This window comes from Erithacus rubecula (assembly GCF_903797595.1).
Source record: "Erithacus rubecula genome assembly, chromosome: 2".
NCBI lineage: Eukaryota > Metazoa > Chordata > Aves > Passeriformes > Muscicapidae > Erithacus > Erithacus rubecula.
Window position 1 is genome coordinate 58,672,836 of NC_136685.1, and position 15,004 is coordinate 58,687,839.

A 15,004-nucleotide genomic window follows, 5' to 3' on the forward strand; every position below is an offset into this window, starting at 1 on the left:
AGTGGTTCTGTTGCAGTTGTCAAACTGCCTGAAATTTGATGTAGCCCTTTGAAACCCAAGAGAAAAAGGGAAGGGTTTGATTTTAGTGACCAAGTTTCATAATTTTATGCCAATGTGCTGCTATGTGAGCATAATCAAACCTAACCTGTATGCTTGCATATTTTCCCCATGTCTAGAAAAGGGAAGGAAAAATGATCAGAAGTGCAAAAAAATGCTTCTGTGCTTACAGAGATTGAAGAGATGATGGAAGATAGAGAATAGAGAAATAATGAGACAACAGCTGGTTTATACATCAGTGAAAGGATTGATGAAATACAGGCAGTTGAATCTACAGTGGGTTATTTTGGCATAACTTTTGAATAACCAGTTGAATACCAGTCAGGAGATGGGTAGGCAGGCAGGAGGGAGGGAGACGTTTAGTGAAAAGACTGAACACAGTTTCTGTAGGAGTGCTTAAAACCCATTGTTTCATAGAAAACTTTGATGTTCCTCTATTGCCTCACTGAGGGTGTCTTTTGGTGGTGTCCTGCTGTCAGGAAAAGACAGGAAATTAAAGAGAGAGAAAAAAGGTACAGAAGATGGGGGAGGAAGACAGAAGAAAATGAAGGGGGGTGAGGAAAGGAGACCTTGTAACATCTTGCATCATTTAGATCACAAATTTCTGAGAATTACTCAAATAAGACTTACCAGTTTTCTGCATGTCCCTTCTTAAAATCAATAATATTCTAGTCAGCTCTGCTTGATATTTTCTCTGAAAAGTAAAATTTTCTCACTGGGAAAGACGTGCATGGTGCTGGGATTGGCTACAACAATGATCTCATCATTTACTCATCTGATCAGACAGCCATGCTTTGTTCTTGGAGTAGCCTGGCTATTTGGGAGAAATTACTCTGAGAGCAGGTGGTCTGCTTTATCAAGTTATCTTTCTGTAATGAACTGTGTGCTAATCATCACATTGAAATACTAAGTAATTAGTAATAAGAAGACCTTAAGCAATTTGTCATCAGTACAGAACTCATTTGAGAAGTTACATATAAATAGTTGTATCAAATAATCTCTGATTTTAGCACATCTGATTTAATGAATTATAGGTTGTGATCTGTTGGTCTTTAATCAAATGGAAAATCCATCATGAACTGTGAAGTTGGGTTTCAACACATATGAATGGTAAATTGTTAACTGTCTGGAAAGCAAATTCCCATATGTTCAAAAGTAAAAAGAAGCATTAGTAGTTAATTTAGTTATTGTCAATATTTTAAGCATCATAGTAAACTTGAAAAGTATATTCTATAGAAATTCCCATTATTTCTGAAATAAGATTTTCCTGGTCTGTTCGGAAGGGACAAGAAAATGAGAAATCTATTTTCAAATAGTTTTATTTCTGTACTATTGTATTGTACTTAATTTGAAACATAAATACATGAACATCAAGAAACTAAAAGTTGTGCCTAAAAGCAGCAAGCTTTCTAGAGGGGAGAAGACATGGCATTGTAAACTGGCTTTTCCCTTTATGTTACAGTCAAAGTTAATTGAATGTTTGTCCCTGAAGCCCTTTACTCTGTTCTCTTTCTATTTTTTTTAATGCAGGGATGTAGCAATAGACACCGTGAAGACAGGAATGGGAGGAAAAGCTGGGAATAAAGGGGCAGTGAGCATTCGTTTTCAGTTCTATAGTACCAGTTTCTGCTTTATATGCAGTCACTTGACTGCTGGGCAGACACAGGTGAAAGAGAGAAATGAAGATTATAAAGAAATCACACAGAAACTCAGCTTCCCAATGGTAAGTGTTGATGTATGTGTGCTAAAAACATTGGAGATAAAGGTGGTATCTTTAAATCATGAATCATGGTCTTTAAATCATGGTCTCAGGCTGCCTTTGACAGGTCATCAAAGAAGGCATCTCAGTACCATGAAAGAAAATGTTAAAGGAAATGTTAGCAATTAAATAAATAAATAAATAAGCAATAGGGAAGCATGTTTCACGGAAGACTAGATACCACCCAATATAGCACTTGCTTTGCAAAAGTATTAATCCTTTCAAAAAATAGAGTTGCTCCAGTGCTTGAAAAGTCCTTGGCTTTGTGCAGTTAAGGTCTAGATGACTGGTGTTAGAACTGGAGAGCATGATATTGATAGCTCTTGCTGGCTCTAGTTAGTGAGAATTCCTGAAAGACCATCCATACCATTCAGTGCAGCAGTGCCTTGGCTGCTTCTGGTTGGGTGTGATAGATCAGTTCTTGGGCACTGACATGGTACCCTCTGTTCCCCTTGTTTTGTCCTCATGAATGTGTCACTCTTCAGGAACTGCTGGCTTCTCTCAGAGCATGGCAAGTAGGCACGACTGGTATGCATGAATAACTTTTCCCCTAAATTGTATCAAATCAATCACCCTAGTGTTTTAATTCCAGCTTGTCTCTTCAGGCCAGTAGATAGCCCATGGGATTTGGTAGCAGGGCTCCTTTGCTTCCCTTAATGTTGGTTGCTTTAATTTCCACAATACCTTCTATCTTGGATGTCTCTGGAAAGGCCCTAAGCCAGGAAGGGATTGGACCAGTTTGTGTATTTCAGCAAAAAATGGCATTTAGGTGCAAAACATAAAATTTTACCTTCCTGTTTGTAAGGTTTAGAGGCTTGGCACGTGCAGCATATCAATCAGGCGGTTTATGTAGGAGCTAATACTGACAGACTGGATGTCCTGCAAAGAAGAACTGTTCCAAATGGCCATAAAGTTGTGCTTATGGTAGTTTTTCCTTATAATACCTTGTTAACTGTTTGATGTCCTTTACTCTTAAAACAGCTAAAGGTACCTTGTGTGTATAATGCATATAAAGAGTGCCCTCTAGTGCTGTGACTGCCACAGTCTGGAACATTTCCCTTACGAATCTCTGGGGTTTAGAGGTTTATAGCTGAAATGGAAGAAAAAAAAAAAAGAGAGAGACTGGTTATAGGATAGGATGCTAAATTTAGAACTGGAGTGAATTTTCATTGACGTTTGATTTCAATACCCTTACAAAGCTGTGACGTGCACATAAACTCGAATTTGGAACTTGTTCTTACTCAGGAGCTTGTTGCTAAATTTGCCTTGGTACCAGAAGCACATTTTGTATTATATTTAGAATATGCAAATATATGCATGTGAAATGTGTTAGGAAAACAAGCATACATTTTGAATATTCATGACAGACAAACTGGGAATATAAAGCTAGGTTCCAGCTTAGACATACCTTTGGGAAAGAGGGGTCAGAATCTGACACTCTTATTTACAAAATTCAGCTCAATGGGGTGCCAAAGACAGCGAAGGAGCCATTCTATTTTAGCACAAATTAATTTTGACAAATAAATTGTGACAAGTGCGTCCAGTATTTAGTAGTTCAGAGAGACTGAGTGCTACATTTCAGTGCATTTGAAAGGTGTTTTAATGAATGTGATTTAACATTAACAGTATTCTGTACCTCAAAACTAGGGGCAGAACATGTTTTCCCATGACTATGTCTTCTGGTGTGGTGATTTTAACTATCGCATTGATCTGACGTATGAAGAAGTCTTTTATTTTCTCAAACGTCAAGACTGGAAGACACTTTTGGAATTTGATCAACTACAGCAGCAAAAATCCAGTGGAAAAGTAAGGCAGTGTCTCTCATTTTCTTGAATAACTGTGTGTTGGCTGTGTCTTTCTTGTTCCTTGAGAGAGTGAAGAAGTTGTTTTCAGACCCTTGTTTGTAGCACCTGAATGCAGCAATTGGTTTAAAAATCCGAACATTATTTGTAGGAAGTTGATGTGTCACAGTGGCACCTTCCTCACCTGTAACTTAAAGAGATGTTCTTTATTTAATTAGATTTTTAAAGACTTCCATGAAGGGACTATTAATTTTGGACCAACATATAAATACGACGTTGGCTCGGAGGCTTACGATACAAGTGATAAGTGCAGAACCCCAGCGTGGACTGACAGAGTGCTTTGGTGGAGAAAGAAACTGCCCTTTGAAAAAACAGGTGTGTAGGATCCTTCTTTATGTGTAAGTTGTTTAAGAATTCATCTAGAACCCACTTAAGAGGATTTAATCGAGTGAGTGGTGCTTTACTCAAGCAGATGTTCTTTCAGCTTCACTGGATTAAGTGTCAGAGATAGAGAAGGCCCTTTCTTCCTGTGTGTGTGAGCAAAGGCTTCATGCTACAGATTGAAAAGGTGCTGGGAGCTCACTGAGGAACTGAAAACAGCCCAGCTGTAGTAATACAGAATTAATTCTATTGTTTTTCAACAGAATCATTAGGCCACATAAAGTTCCTGTGTTATAATGGCTGGATTGTTAAAACTACTGTTCTCAGTAAATGTAGAAACAGTTTTCAGTAATTTTCTTCTGTACTGGTAATTTTTAGGAATATTTCTGCTCGTTTATAGAATTGGAGGAGGTTTCATTAATTAGTGCTTATAAAGTACTTGGAATTCATGAGTGGCCAATGCAACAGAAAGGCCATTTTCACTTGTCATTCAAAAGTTACAGTTAAGAAATAAAAAGTATTTCTTTGCATATGCAGGGATAGTTTTCATAATCATTCTCTCAGTCTGCAGGAACATCTATCCCCGAGTATTCCTAAAATTTGAATAAATTCATATCCTGAGTGTAATTGCTGGAGAATTAATTTGGTCTGTGCCTGCAGATGTAGTTTTTCACATGCCTGGAAATTTCAGCTTGGAATCTAAGCCATACCATGACTATGTTAAGTGTAAAAACTACAAAGCAAAACTAGGGCAATGAAAGAGTATATGTCATCATAATATAGTTATTTACTCTTACCTAAGGAATTAAAAACAAAGTAAAATGAGGTGCTTAAACCATTTCTAGAGATGCAGTCCAGGAAAGAAAAGCTGTATGAGACATAATAAGGAAGTTCAAACAGCCCTTTTGTGCTGACTGTTTCCATTTTAGGAGAAAGAGCACCCTTCAGCATTTCTAATGCATATTCCTTATTTTGCATGGCAAAACTTGGCCCTGGGGAACTTTACTGCTGGAGTACATACAGCACATAGGACCTGACTAGCTAGACTGCAAGAGTCAAGGCAGGTCCTCTTCTTTGGAGTTTGTAGGCTTCCCACAACTTTCTCACATGTCCAGAACTGGCTGGTACATTCCCAGCCTTGCAAAGCTTTCTTAGTTTGCTGCCAGAGTTTCTTTCCTTTACTGCTGGTGGCAAGGCTGTTCTGCCTCTCAGCTCTCATTGTGTTGCTTCTTATTACTGTTAAAGGCTAAATGACTGCTTGCTTTATGAGAAGAAAGTGTAGCCCCAGTGTGTGATTAGGAGGAAATGCCATATTCCATATTAACTCATTTTCAACTTCACAGAAAAGAGGGACAGAATTATCCATGTATTCAAACAGTGACCTAAAAAATTCCTTGTTACTAACAACAATAGAGTACCTCACTCTAGCATAATGTCTGGAGCACTTTCTGTCACCTTAATGAGTTGCAATGGAATTATTTGGAGGTTGGATTTTCAGGGGTTTGGTTTCTCCATCTCGTGTATTATTTTTCCAATCCCTGTCTAATACTCAGATTTGCAAAATAATTTCCAAGTACAGTGTCTGGTTTTATGCTTGGTGTTGAGGTAGGAGGTAAAATACTAATCTGACTTTATCAACCCATGTTGTACAGATAATTAATTGGGTGAAATTCAGGTCAATGGTATTGCAGGTATCTTACTCTACTGATCAGCTGTCTCAGTTGCACTCCCAGTCCCTTCTCTTTTCCTTCTAGTCCCTAATTTGTAGATCTTGTAGGATATGAGCTCTTCTTTGAATGATATATATACAAGAACAACAAAAAAAACCCCACCTCCCACTATTAGGGTCTGTAAAGAAATTCTATAGAATTTCCTAATAAAATACTGTTTTACTGTTAGTAAAACTAGATTTGAGTGAGTTTTAAATCATGTTTTGTGCTGCATAGCTGGAGAGATCAATCTTCTGGACAGTGATCTGAGTCCTGGTACCAAAGTCAGGCACACTTGGACCCCTGGAGCCTTGATGTACTATGGGAGAGCAGAGCTGCAAGCATCTGACCACAGGTAACTAAACAATCTGAGGGAGGTTAAAATGTGCCAGGTTAAGATGTGTCATGCTGAATTACACCTTCAGAGTGAGGGATCAAGTCTGGTTAAAACAGGAATTACACCCTTGTTCTGTGTCCAATATCTGCTTGATGGGTTTTTTCCTCTCATGCTGAGTTTTACACCAGAGTGGCAAGTATCTGCACTCATGTGTTTACTTTTCCTGCACAGTGATTGCAGCAAGGGTTGGATAAGTTGCAGCAAGAGGTAAAAGAAAACAGAGCTTTTTGTTGTTTGATTTTGGAAAAGCTCTGATACTAAGGGAGCTGCTCTGATGGATTTCCACTCATCTTGATGCTGGAGAGGAGGAGGTTGGGACTGTGTAAGCCAGGCCACACAGGGACAAGTTTGGCCTCTTCACAGTACTCAGGCATGGGGCTTCTGTGCCTCCTTTAAAAATGGAAATGGGAGAAGGTAGGAAAATCAAAGGCCAATGCTTCTGGTTGGTCTATATCATTAACTTCTCTTTAGGGATATGAATGACCTGTCTTTGATAAACTTGTTCTCTGCTTCACTTCTAAGAAACAAAATCTGTAATAAATACACTTTGAAAGGTCCCTTTCATTCAGAGTATTTGTCTCACCCCTTGCATGCTTTGTGGAAATGCTACAATATTACCCCAGTATTGTCTATGTGCTTCTAGTGGTCTTGCATGCCAAGACTGTTCTGTGCTCCTCTAGCAATGGAAGAACATGCCTCTTGCAATCAATTTCTCTGTGTCAAGGCTCTCACATTGCTGTGTTCTGCAAAACACAGTGAAACTGCTGCTCTCACTGTATAGGACCCTGAGGATGCAATCTGTGAAACATGACTGTTACACATGATTTTCTATTTCAGCAAACTTGACTCCAAAAGCTAGTTCTTAATTACAGTCAGCAGGTTTGCTTTCCCAAGGTTTGTGCTAGAAAAAGGGCATAGCTGTATGTGTCTGACATATAGAAATGCATTATGATTCACAATGCTTATGGAAATAGTTCATGCTTCCTATACATTTTCCCCTTTTATTAACACTTTCCATCCCTACTGTTGCTGCTTTCTTACATTCTGGTAATGTGTATTCAAGAGCCAGGTCTATTGCAAGTAGAAAGCAGCAATTTTGACACAGTTGTAAGAGCAGCCATCCCAGTCACTGCTCTGTGTGTATGTGCTGGTGAAAATCTGAGAATGTGGATGAGATGTGTTCTCCTCTTTCAGACAACTTTCTCAATTTTATTCAGATCTAACACACAAAGGAGTAATTTTTAAGAAATGGCTCAAGAACTAAGTTTGCAGTGTTAGCTGCTTATATAATGGACTGGCACATATTTGCTGCATGACAATGGCATACATCTAGAATACCTTGTCCTTACTTTTTGGAAGAAGATACATGGCCTTGTCTAATAGAAAATAGTATATTTCCATCCTGATTTATAGATATTTGTGGCCACAGCTGTTTGATAATGAGTGAAGTATGATGTTTCTGATCTGTAGGTTTACCATAAGTGCTGCATACAGTTATTATTTCAATTCACTTATGATGTGTCTTCACTGTTACATTCAGCTAGTGCAGGACTAGGAAAAATAATTAATAGTGCTCAAGGCATGATGTTAACCCCAGAAAAAAAATGAAACTTACCGATCCTCCTCCTTTATATAGATTTTAATTTTATGTAAGCACTTTTTATTTTTAAATAAATATTTTTCCTTTGTTTTATGTAGGCCAGTGTTAGCTATTGTAGAAGTGGAAGTTCAGGAAGTTAATGAAGCTGCTCGTGACAGTGTTTTCCGAGAAGTGTCATCTTTCCAGGGTCCCCTGGATGCCACAGTAGTGGTAAATCTGCTATCACCAACACCTGAAGAGAAAAATGAATTTCCTGAAGACTTGCGTACAGAGCTTATGCAGATGTTTGAGGATTATGGCACTGTTGTTCTGGTCAGGTGAGTTTGGAATCTGAAATGGCATGGCATCTATTAAAAACCACAGACTAGAAGATCCCTTTTGTCCTGACAGAGTTAACTTTGTATTGGAAGTATGTAGAACTCCTTTACTGCACTTTCAGTTCTTCATTAGAAGTTGATTGCAAGTGTTTTGAATATTTTATACTTCTCAGCAGCCTTTTAAAGGAATAATCCAACAGCTCTCTCGTCTGAGTGGAAGAGAATTTTATTCAGTACACCACCATAGAGCAGAAACTTTTATGTAAATCATCTTCAGATTCAGGTCTCACTCATTGCTGCTTCTGGTGGATCCTCAGGCCCTGCTTCCACTCCTCTGGGGGGGTCTGCTCTCTTCTACCACTCTTTCACACTTGGCAGGATTTCCTGGCTGGCTCTCCTTCCTGTTGGGGGTCATTTTGCTTGTTTGTTAACAGTACAGCTTCTCACAGAGCTATCACCCACTGGGTTTGAGAGGGAGAGTGTGATACCTTCTGTCAGAGCAGCTTAATTTCATTCTGATTGATTCTCTACAGGGCTCCAGCACAGCTGTGAGACTTCTGTTTTGAGAAATACAGGCAAAAGACCTAACAGCTGACCTCTGGGAAACACTGCCAAAAACTTGTTCATGTTTATTTGATTCATATATTAGTGGAGAAAGCTGATGACCTGTTGTTGTATAGTTTTCTGAAGTACCAATATAAACTGAGGGTTCAAAAGCAGCCATGCAAGAAAAACAGCACCATCTTGCTTGTGAAGAAAAGGAACAAGAAAAAGAACATGTTTTGGTGGACAGTTCTTGGTTTGTTTTGTTTTTAATTGCTTAGATCCTGGTGAAATACTACTTCTTGGGAACATCACATGTCCTCTGAGGTGAAGGACATGCAGAACCATGGAAGTTAGTCCAGAGGGAGTGTAGATACTGGACTGGGTAGCCTGTCAACAGCTACTGAGATGTTTGTCCTGCTGTTCCAGGGTGATCCAGAAAAGGGCAGGGTGCTGGCATCACACAAGGGAGGATTGGAGTGAAGAGGAGCCCAGCTGGGATTCATAGATCACCTGCTCCTCCTCAAAAAGTAGAATTGTGAAGGAAAATACAACTAAAACCAAATGCATAGCACTGCATGTGTATCCTATATATAGATCTATATGGTAATTTTCTATCATGCTAGCCTTCAAAGGGTTTTATTCAGTGGTGAAATAAAATGTTTTTTCTCCTCTGTCTTTTTTCACTAGGATCTGTGGGGGTCAAATGCTGGTGACATTTGCAGACAGCCAGTCTGCTCTTCGTGTTATGGATATAGATGGTGCCAAAGTAAGACTTTCTCAAACCTACCATAATAATTTCATAACAAATTTCTCAAAAGTGGTTGCTTAGAATGAAGTACTTGAGTTTCTACCCAAATCAAGTAGCATTATTTCAAAGAAAGTTAGGTGCTCATGCAGTATTTTAGTTTCAGGATGGCATGAGATGACTTTTCATGGATCCCAAGCAGTGCTTAGGATCTGGCCTCTGACACTGCTGCAGAACACATGGACTTGTTTGTGGTTGTGGCTACTTGAAACAGTTCTCCTGGTATTCTGTGTGACTTTATACTGTTGCCAAAGCATCCTCATGATTGTGGTTTGGAGAATTTTTGTTTCTCCAGTGTCTGAAATAAGCTCCTTCTGCTAAACTGTAACAATATGATTCATTTGCTTCCATGGCAAATCCAGCATTAGCAGTAGGCGTTCACCTTCCCATCCCCTGCTTTTCCTTCCCACACACATACTCTACTAATCATCAACCCCCTGTTGAAAAAGCTGTTTGTGGGGCTGCCCTGTAAACTTAATACTTAAGTAATGGATTTAACTCATTCTTCTTTCATATTTGCAGTTTTATCTTCTAATTTGACTCCTGCTATTGATGTAATTTATAGCACAGACTGAAACACAGTTGTATGCACACAGTATGTGAAGGTAGTGGGAGTCTGAGTTGGGAACTTTTCAAACTGATTTTCCTGTCAAAGGTGCTGGCTTGTCTGCATTTCACCCCAGTTGTCATAGAGCAACACACATAAGCAGCTGAAGTCCTAATCTGTTTGAAAATACACCTTCCATATATATCATAGATGAGATTTTCTGGTCAGAGTCTCCTTACAGGTGGCAGTAGTACAAAACTCTTGTGTGTTTTAAAGCTGTTGACTCAAAAATGGCACCCTCCCATGCCAATGTTGCTATTCCAGAGTCATTTTGACAATGGCAAAGGGAAACAATTCTTTCTGTCTTAGGTTAGAGGCAGAATAGTGAAGATCCAGCCCAAGACTAAGGACTGGCTAAAGGGCCTTCAGGAGGAAATTGCTCGAAAACGAGACAGCTTTGTCCCCATGTCCCCCACGGCAAACTCCCATCTTCTGGAAGAAAATTTTGACTTCTCAAGTTTGGACTATGAGTCAGAAGGTAAGCAACATGTTTCTAAGCTAAGTAGTGAGAAATTGCTTTGCTGACTTTGGTTGCACAGAGAAAGTACAGTATAAGTGTTAGTGGCACCTTAATTTGTTATGAAGCCACACTTAAAAAGATGACTGTAATTAAAGCCATGGCCTGACTCTGTGCCTGGGCATAGAACTGTTACTTAGATCATCCTGTCAATATAGTGTTATATGTTAGCAAATTCAATGTATGGTATAGCTGTCTGTAGAAACACACTAATGAAACACATGTGGTGGTTACACAAGAATCTTGCCCAGCCTATATACTAAATTAACCGATAGAGTAGATTAATTAATTGATAGTGTAGAGAGACTGACAGTCAATTTGCTCCTTAATTCTTTGTTATTTAATATTTTAATCCAGGTGACATAGAGGATGAAGATGATGATTTAGAGGATGCTCTGTGTCAACACCTAGTAGCAGACCCAGCAGAAGATATGTCAGAGCGCCCTGGACACCGTGCATCCATAGCTCTTTCAAACAAATCTGCACAAACCCCTCACCTCTATAGAGGTAAAGTATCCACCTTCCTTAAGGTAAAACCTGAAGGATTGTTGCTTGTTCTCCTGTTGTATGGATTTCCCTGTTCATTTGTATTTTCATTCTGGGTTTTTCTGTAGTACCTATTCATGCTCAACTCTCCTTGAGTTAGTGACTGTAACTTAGGTCCTTAGACATAACAGCAGTGATGGGACTTAGATTCTCCTCTATTGGCTAGGGCAAGGCAGGAAATCTGAAAAATGCTCATTTTCTTTTTCTAGCCAGAGAAAATTAAATCTTTTTATCCATTTGATGTTGTTTGGCACCAGAACATACAACAAAAAAATGGCATGCTATTTTCTTATTGGTGAGGGCCAAAGCAAAATCATACCAAAAGAATCCTGTTGATTCAGTGATGGCCTCAACTCTGTCCTTTGAACAGTACCAGTGGCAGAGCAGTCAGCTGTAAGCTGGGAGGTTGTTGTGTTGAAATTACTTCAGAGATCTGAAGTTTTCTCCTTTGTTCCCATTTGATTTATATCTGAAGGAGGCAAGGTTCATAGAATATATATATATATATTTATAATTATTCTTTTGGTTCTTTATAAATGTGTTACCTTTTTCCTCAATTACGTGGCTTGTTTGCACATTATTATGAAGTGACTTGCTAAAAAAAAATAAAAACTGCAGCAAGAACTAGCCAAGCCAGTTGTGGATTTACAATGGGATGTGATCAGGACATGCTTCAGTGGCCAAGCGTTGACAGGCTGGGATATGTATTAAACACCTCATTGTGACAGCAAGTGGTTCAGTAGCTGTCATTCTGCACTCTCTCAGAAGTGCTTTGTCTTCTGACATAAAAGTGAAAACTTTTAATACCTTCAAAGGTTGAGTCATAAGTAGAGTTCAAAAAGATTAAATTAAATTCCTACACTTACACAGACAGATTTTCCAAACAGAGTGATTTATGGCTTTCTTGCCCACCTTGAGTCATAGGCTGGGTTCAGTGTGGCCAGACCCAAAAGCCTATCCCTGAGTCAAGGAGTAATCAGTCATTATTAAATACTGTGAAGTCAATCACTCTGTATTATAGGGTGCCTTGCCCTCTAAGCACCTCTGGCCTACTGTGTGATGATTCATTAAGCCACAGAGAATTGCAGTGAGTCTTGTCACCCACATGACTCTTCTCCACAAAAAAATATCACAAAGTAAATAGAGGTTATGGAGTATAGTTTGAAGAAGATCAAGGTGGGGTCATGATCTCACATCACCCAAAAAATGATATATTCAATTAATCTTAAAGTGTCGGCAATTTCAAATTCCTCCATAAGCTTCCAATTCTGCCTGAGTAACTCCTAACTGAAGGTATGATGACTGTGTGTCTGGTGATAGACACAGATGGAAAACAGTGGCAGGCACAATAGTGTGTATGTGTGTTTCTGAGGTCAGGGAAGGGCACAGCTTCACGAAGCTGATGTCCCTGCCAGCAGCCTTTCAGGGGACAGAATTGAGTGGTGATGGCTGGCTTTTGTTGTGTTCAGTTTTACTGCCAGAACTTCAAACCATGCCTCCAGGTGCCTGCATGAGTCCTTGGGTCCTACTGGTGTGCCCATATCTGCAGCTTAGAAGTACTGAAAATGCAGAGAGCACGGGCAGGGCGGGCTGGGCAGATCACAGGCTCTGTCTCTGTAGCTGCCATCTGCTGCTGAGTGGGAGCAGGAAGCTGTGAGGCAGCTCATGATTCCCTGCAGAGCACAGCTTTCCGAAAAACAAGAACTTGTTTACAAATGCCTAAAGTGCAAGAGACTGCTGCTGCATAATTCCTTCCCCATCTCTCCAAAGTACAGGGACAAAACTAAATGCAGGGAATCTTGGAGCTCTAAAGAACAAGAGCTGCATAGCTGGGCAGCCATGGCAGGGTGAAAGGACTGAAATTAAAGTCCACACTATAGCAGATGGGGGAGAATAAAGCAATCCATACTTCTCCCCTCTCCAGCTGTCAGAAAGGCTTAGAGGAAATGAAAGACTGAGCAATTAGTTAGTGATCTAAGGTACAGCCAAGAGCTAGCAGATTGAGGCCACTGTACCTGTTAGGAGATGTTGCTGGAAAGCAGAAATGTGATGATTGAGCCATTCAGACAGATTTTTCTTGGGTATAAAAACAGTTCTCCTGTGCAAGAAAAGGTGTCTAATCCTCAAATGGAATTCCTGTGTTTGGGATGGAAAGGAATTCACCATGACTAGCCATGACAGTTTGAGGTTGCCACTAAGTCTGGCTGTGAAAATCTCAGAATCTAACAAGGTACCCAGTAACCCTGGAATCAGATGCAGGAATTCTTTGTGTTGGTGCAAACAGCTAATAAATGGTGGAAAAGGAGTGAGGGGAGGGGGGGGGAGAGAGAGAGGAGAGAGAGAGAGAGAGAGAGAGAGAGAGAGAGAGAGAGAGAGAGAGAGAGAAGGAAGTATTTGACAAAAGGGTGGATGTTTCCTGCAGTGGGAGCAGGCAGACATTGGGGGAGAGCAAAAAATGTGAATGGAGCTGTTGTGTTGCTGAGAGACCTGGCTGAGGCTTGCCACTCATAGTCAGCTCTCTCCTGACCTCTCAGATCTGTTGCCCCTCACCCAGTGTGTATCTAATGCAGAGACTTTCTGAAATGTCCCTAGATGATGCAGACCTGGCCGAGTTGAAGCGGGAGCTGGAGGGAAGTGGGGAATGCCGGCGCCGGATTCCAAGCAGGTCTCTGTCCATTCCTACCAGGCCTCGGCCACTTCAGCCACCACAGAGGCCTCCCCCTCCTGGTGAGTTGAACTTTCTTTAATGTGGTGTTGGCCCCAGCTGAACTGTTTTTGCCTGCCATGTCTGTGTGACAAAGAAAGCAATACCTTGTTCTGAAATGTCAGGTTGTCGAGGGGCTTGTACTTGCTTCCCAGCCTGTTTCAGCCTGAGCATAACTGCCATTAGTAAGGGGAGAAGTTTGTCTTCAGGATGACAGATACTCCACAAAAAAAATGTCTTTAGTAAGGACAGAATAGCCCATGTGTTTCAGACTAGCTCACCACTCAGATTTAGCAAGTTGAGCAGCCACTTTGTGGCAATAAGGATATTGGTATTTATGCCACTGACCTATGAAGTCACTGAGTGACTTGCAGTTTTTTGGATTCTGAATTAATTGTAATCAGAATTTTAGAAACCTTTTACAGAATACTTATTCTGGAGAGTTTTTACTTTTTCCTTCTTGGCTAGCAATTCTTGTGTCTATGAAAGAAATGCAAAGTGGATTATGATTTTCAGTGATGCACAAAGGGAAGTGATGCTCTTTACCTAAGCTCTGCTCCCCTGAGATGCCATCCAGAGCTGATTGCTCCTGTTTTCATGGCTACTTCTGGATGAAAGCTGATTGCTAGATGAGCATAATCATATTTGCCTCCTGTATTAGACAAGCTATACATTATGTTTTCCTTGCAGCACAAAAGTCTCTCTTTTGTGTACATTTTACTAGACTTAAGTTAGAAGTTCTGTAATGATGACCTGATAGAAGATGACTTCTTTAGGATTATTTCCATTCATTTTTGAGTCTGTTGCACAGAAGTGCCAACACTGGTATCTGAATTTCTGTGCCTAGAATGCAATGTTAATGCTCAGCTGAGGTTATCTAATTAATTAAATTAAAGACTAACTAGAAAACTGCTTCCTGAAAAAGTTCAAGATTTTGGGAGATGATGGTATGCACATTAGTTTTGCTCCATTGCAGATAAACTTTGTACCAGGTCTTGAATGTAAAAAGCCATTTTTTATTCCTCTTCCAGCTGGAACATCAGGCAAAAAGTCCCCCTCAGATGGTTCCCTCTCTCCAGGAAGTCAATCCACCTGCTCCATCCTGGCAACAGCAAAGCTGCTTCCTGGAGCTCCTCAGCAGCCAGTGAGTCCTGCTGCTCAGCATGGCCCCTTGGCTTTGTCCTGATCCCTCCCATCCACACTAAGAATCATGTACAGGATGCACCTGTCGTACAAGGAAGGAAATCCATCACATGT

The 15,004-nt window shown here is 40.2% G+C and overlaps 1 protein-coding gene across 4 annotated transcripts in view; it reads left to right on the forward strand.

Moving 5' to 3' along the window:
• The window catches only part of SYNJ2 (synaptojanin 2), a 63,975-nt gene that overhangs the window by 43,911 nt on the left and 5,060 nt on the right, over window positions 1-15,004 (forward strand). For all 4 annotated transcript variants that reach the window (XM_079331090.1, XM_079331088.1, XM_079331089.1 and 1 more), the window contains 10 exons: window positions 1,588-1,780; window positions 3,464-3,622; window positions 3,837-3,993; window positions 5,946-6,063; window positions 7,804-8,022; window positions 9,256-9,334; window positions 10,290-10,458; window positions 10,855-11,004; window positions 13,636-13,770; window positions 14,779-14,891. In XM_079331090.1, the coding sequence (XP_079187216.1) occupies window positions 1,588-1,780; window positions 3,464-3,622; window positions 3,837-3,993; window positions 5,946-6,063; window positions 7,804-8,022; window positions 9,256-9,334; window positions 10,290-10,458; window positions 10,855-11,004; window positions 13,636-13,770; window positions 14,779-14,891 (1,492 nt within the window). The remainder of the gene's footprint in view (window positions 1-1,587; window positions 1,781-3,463; window positions 3,623-3,836; window positions 3,994-5,945; window positions 6,064-7,803; window positions 8,023-9,255; window positions 9,335-10,289; window positions 10,459-10,854; window positions 11,005-13,635; window positions 13,771-14,778; window positions 14,892-15,004) is intronic.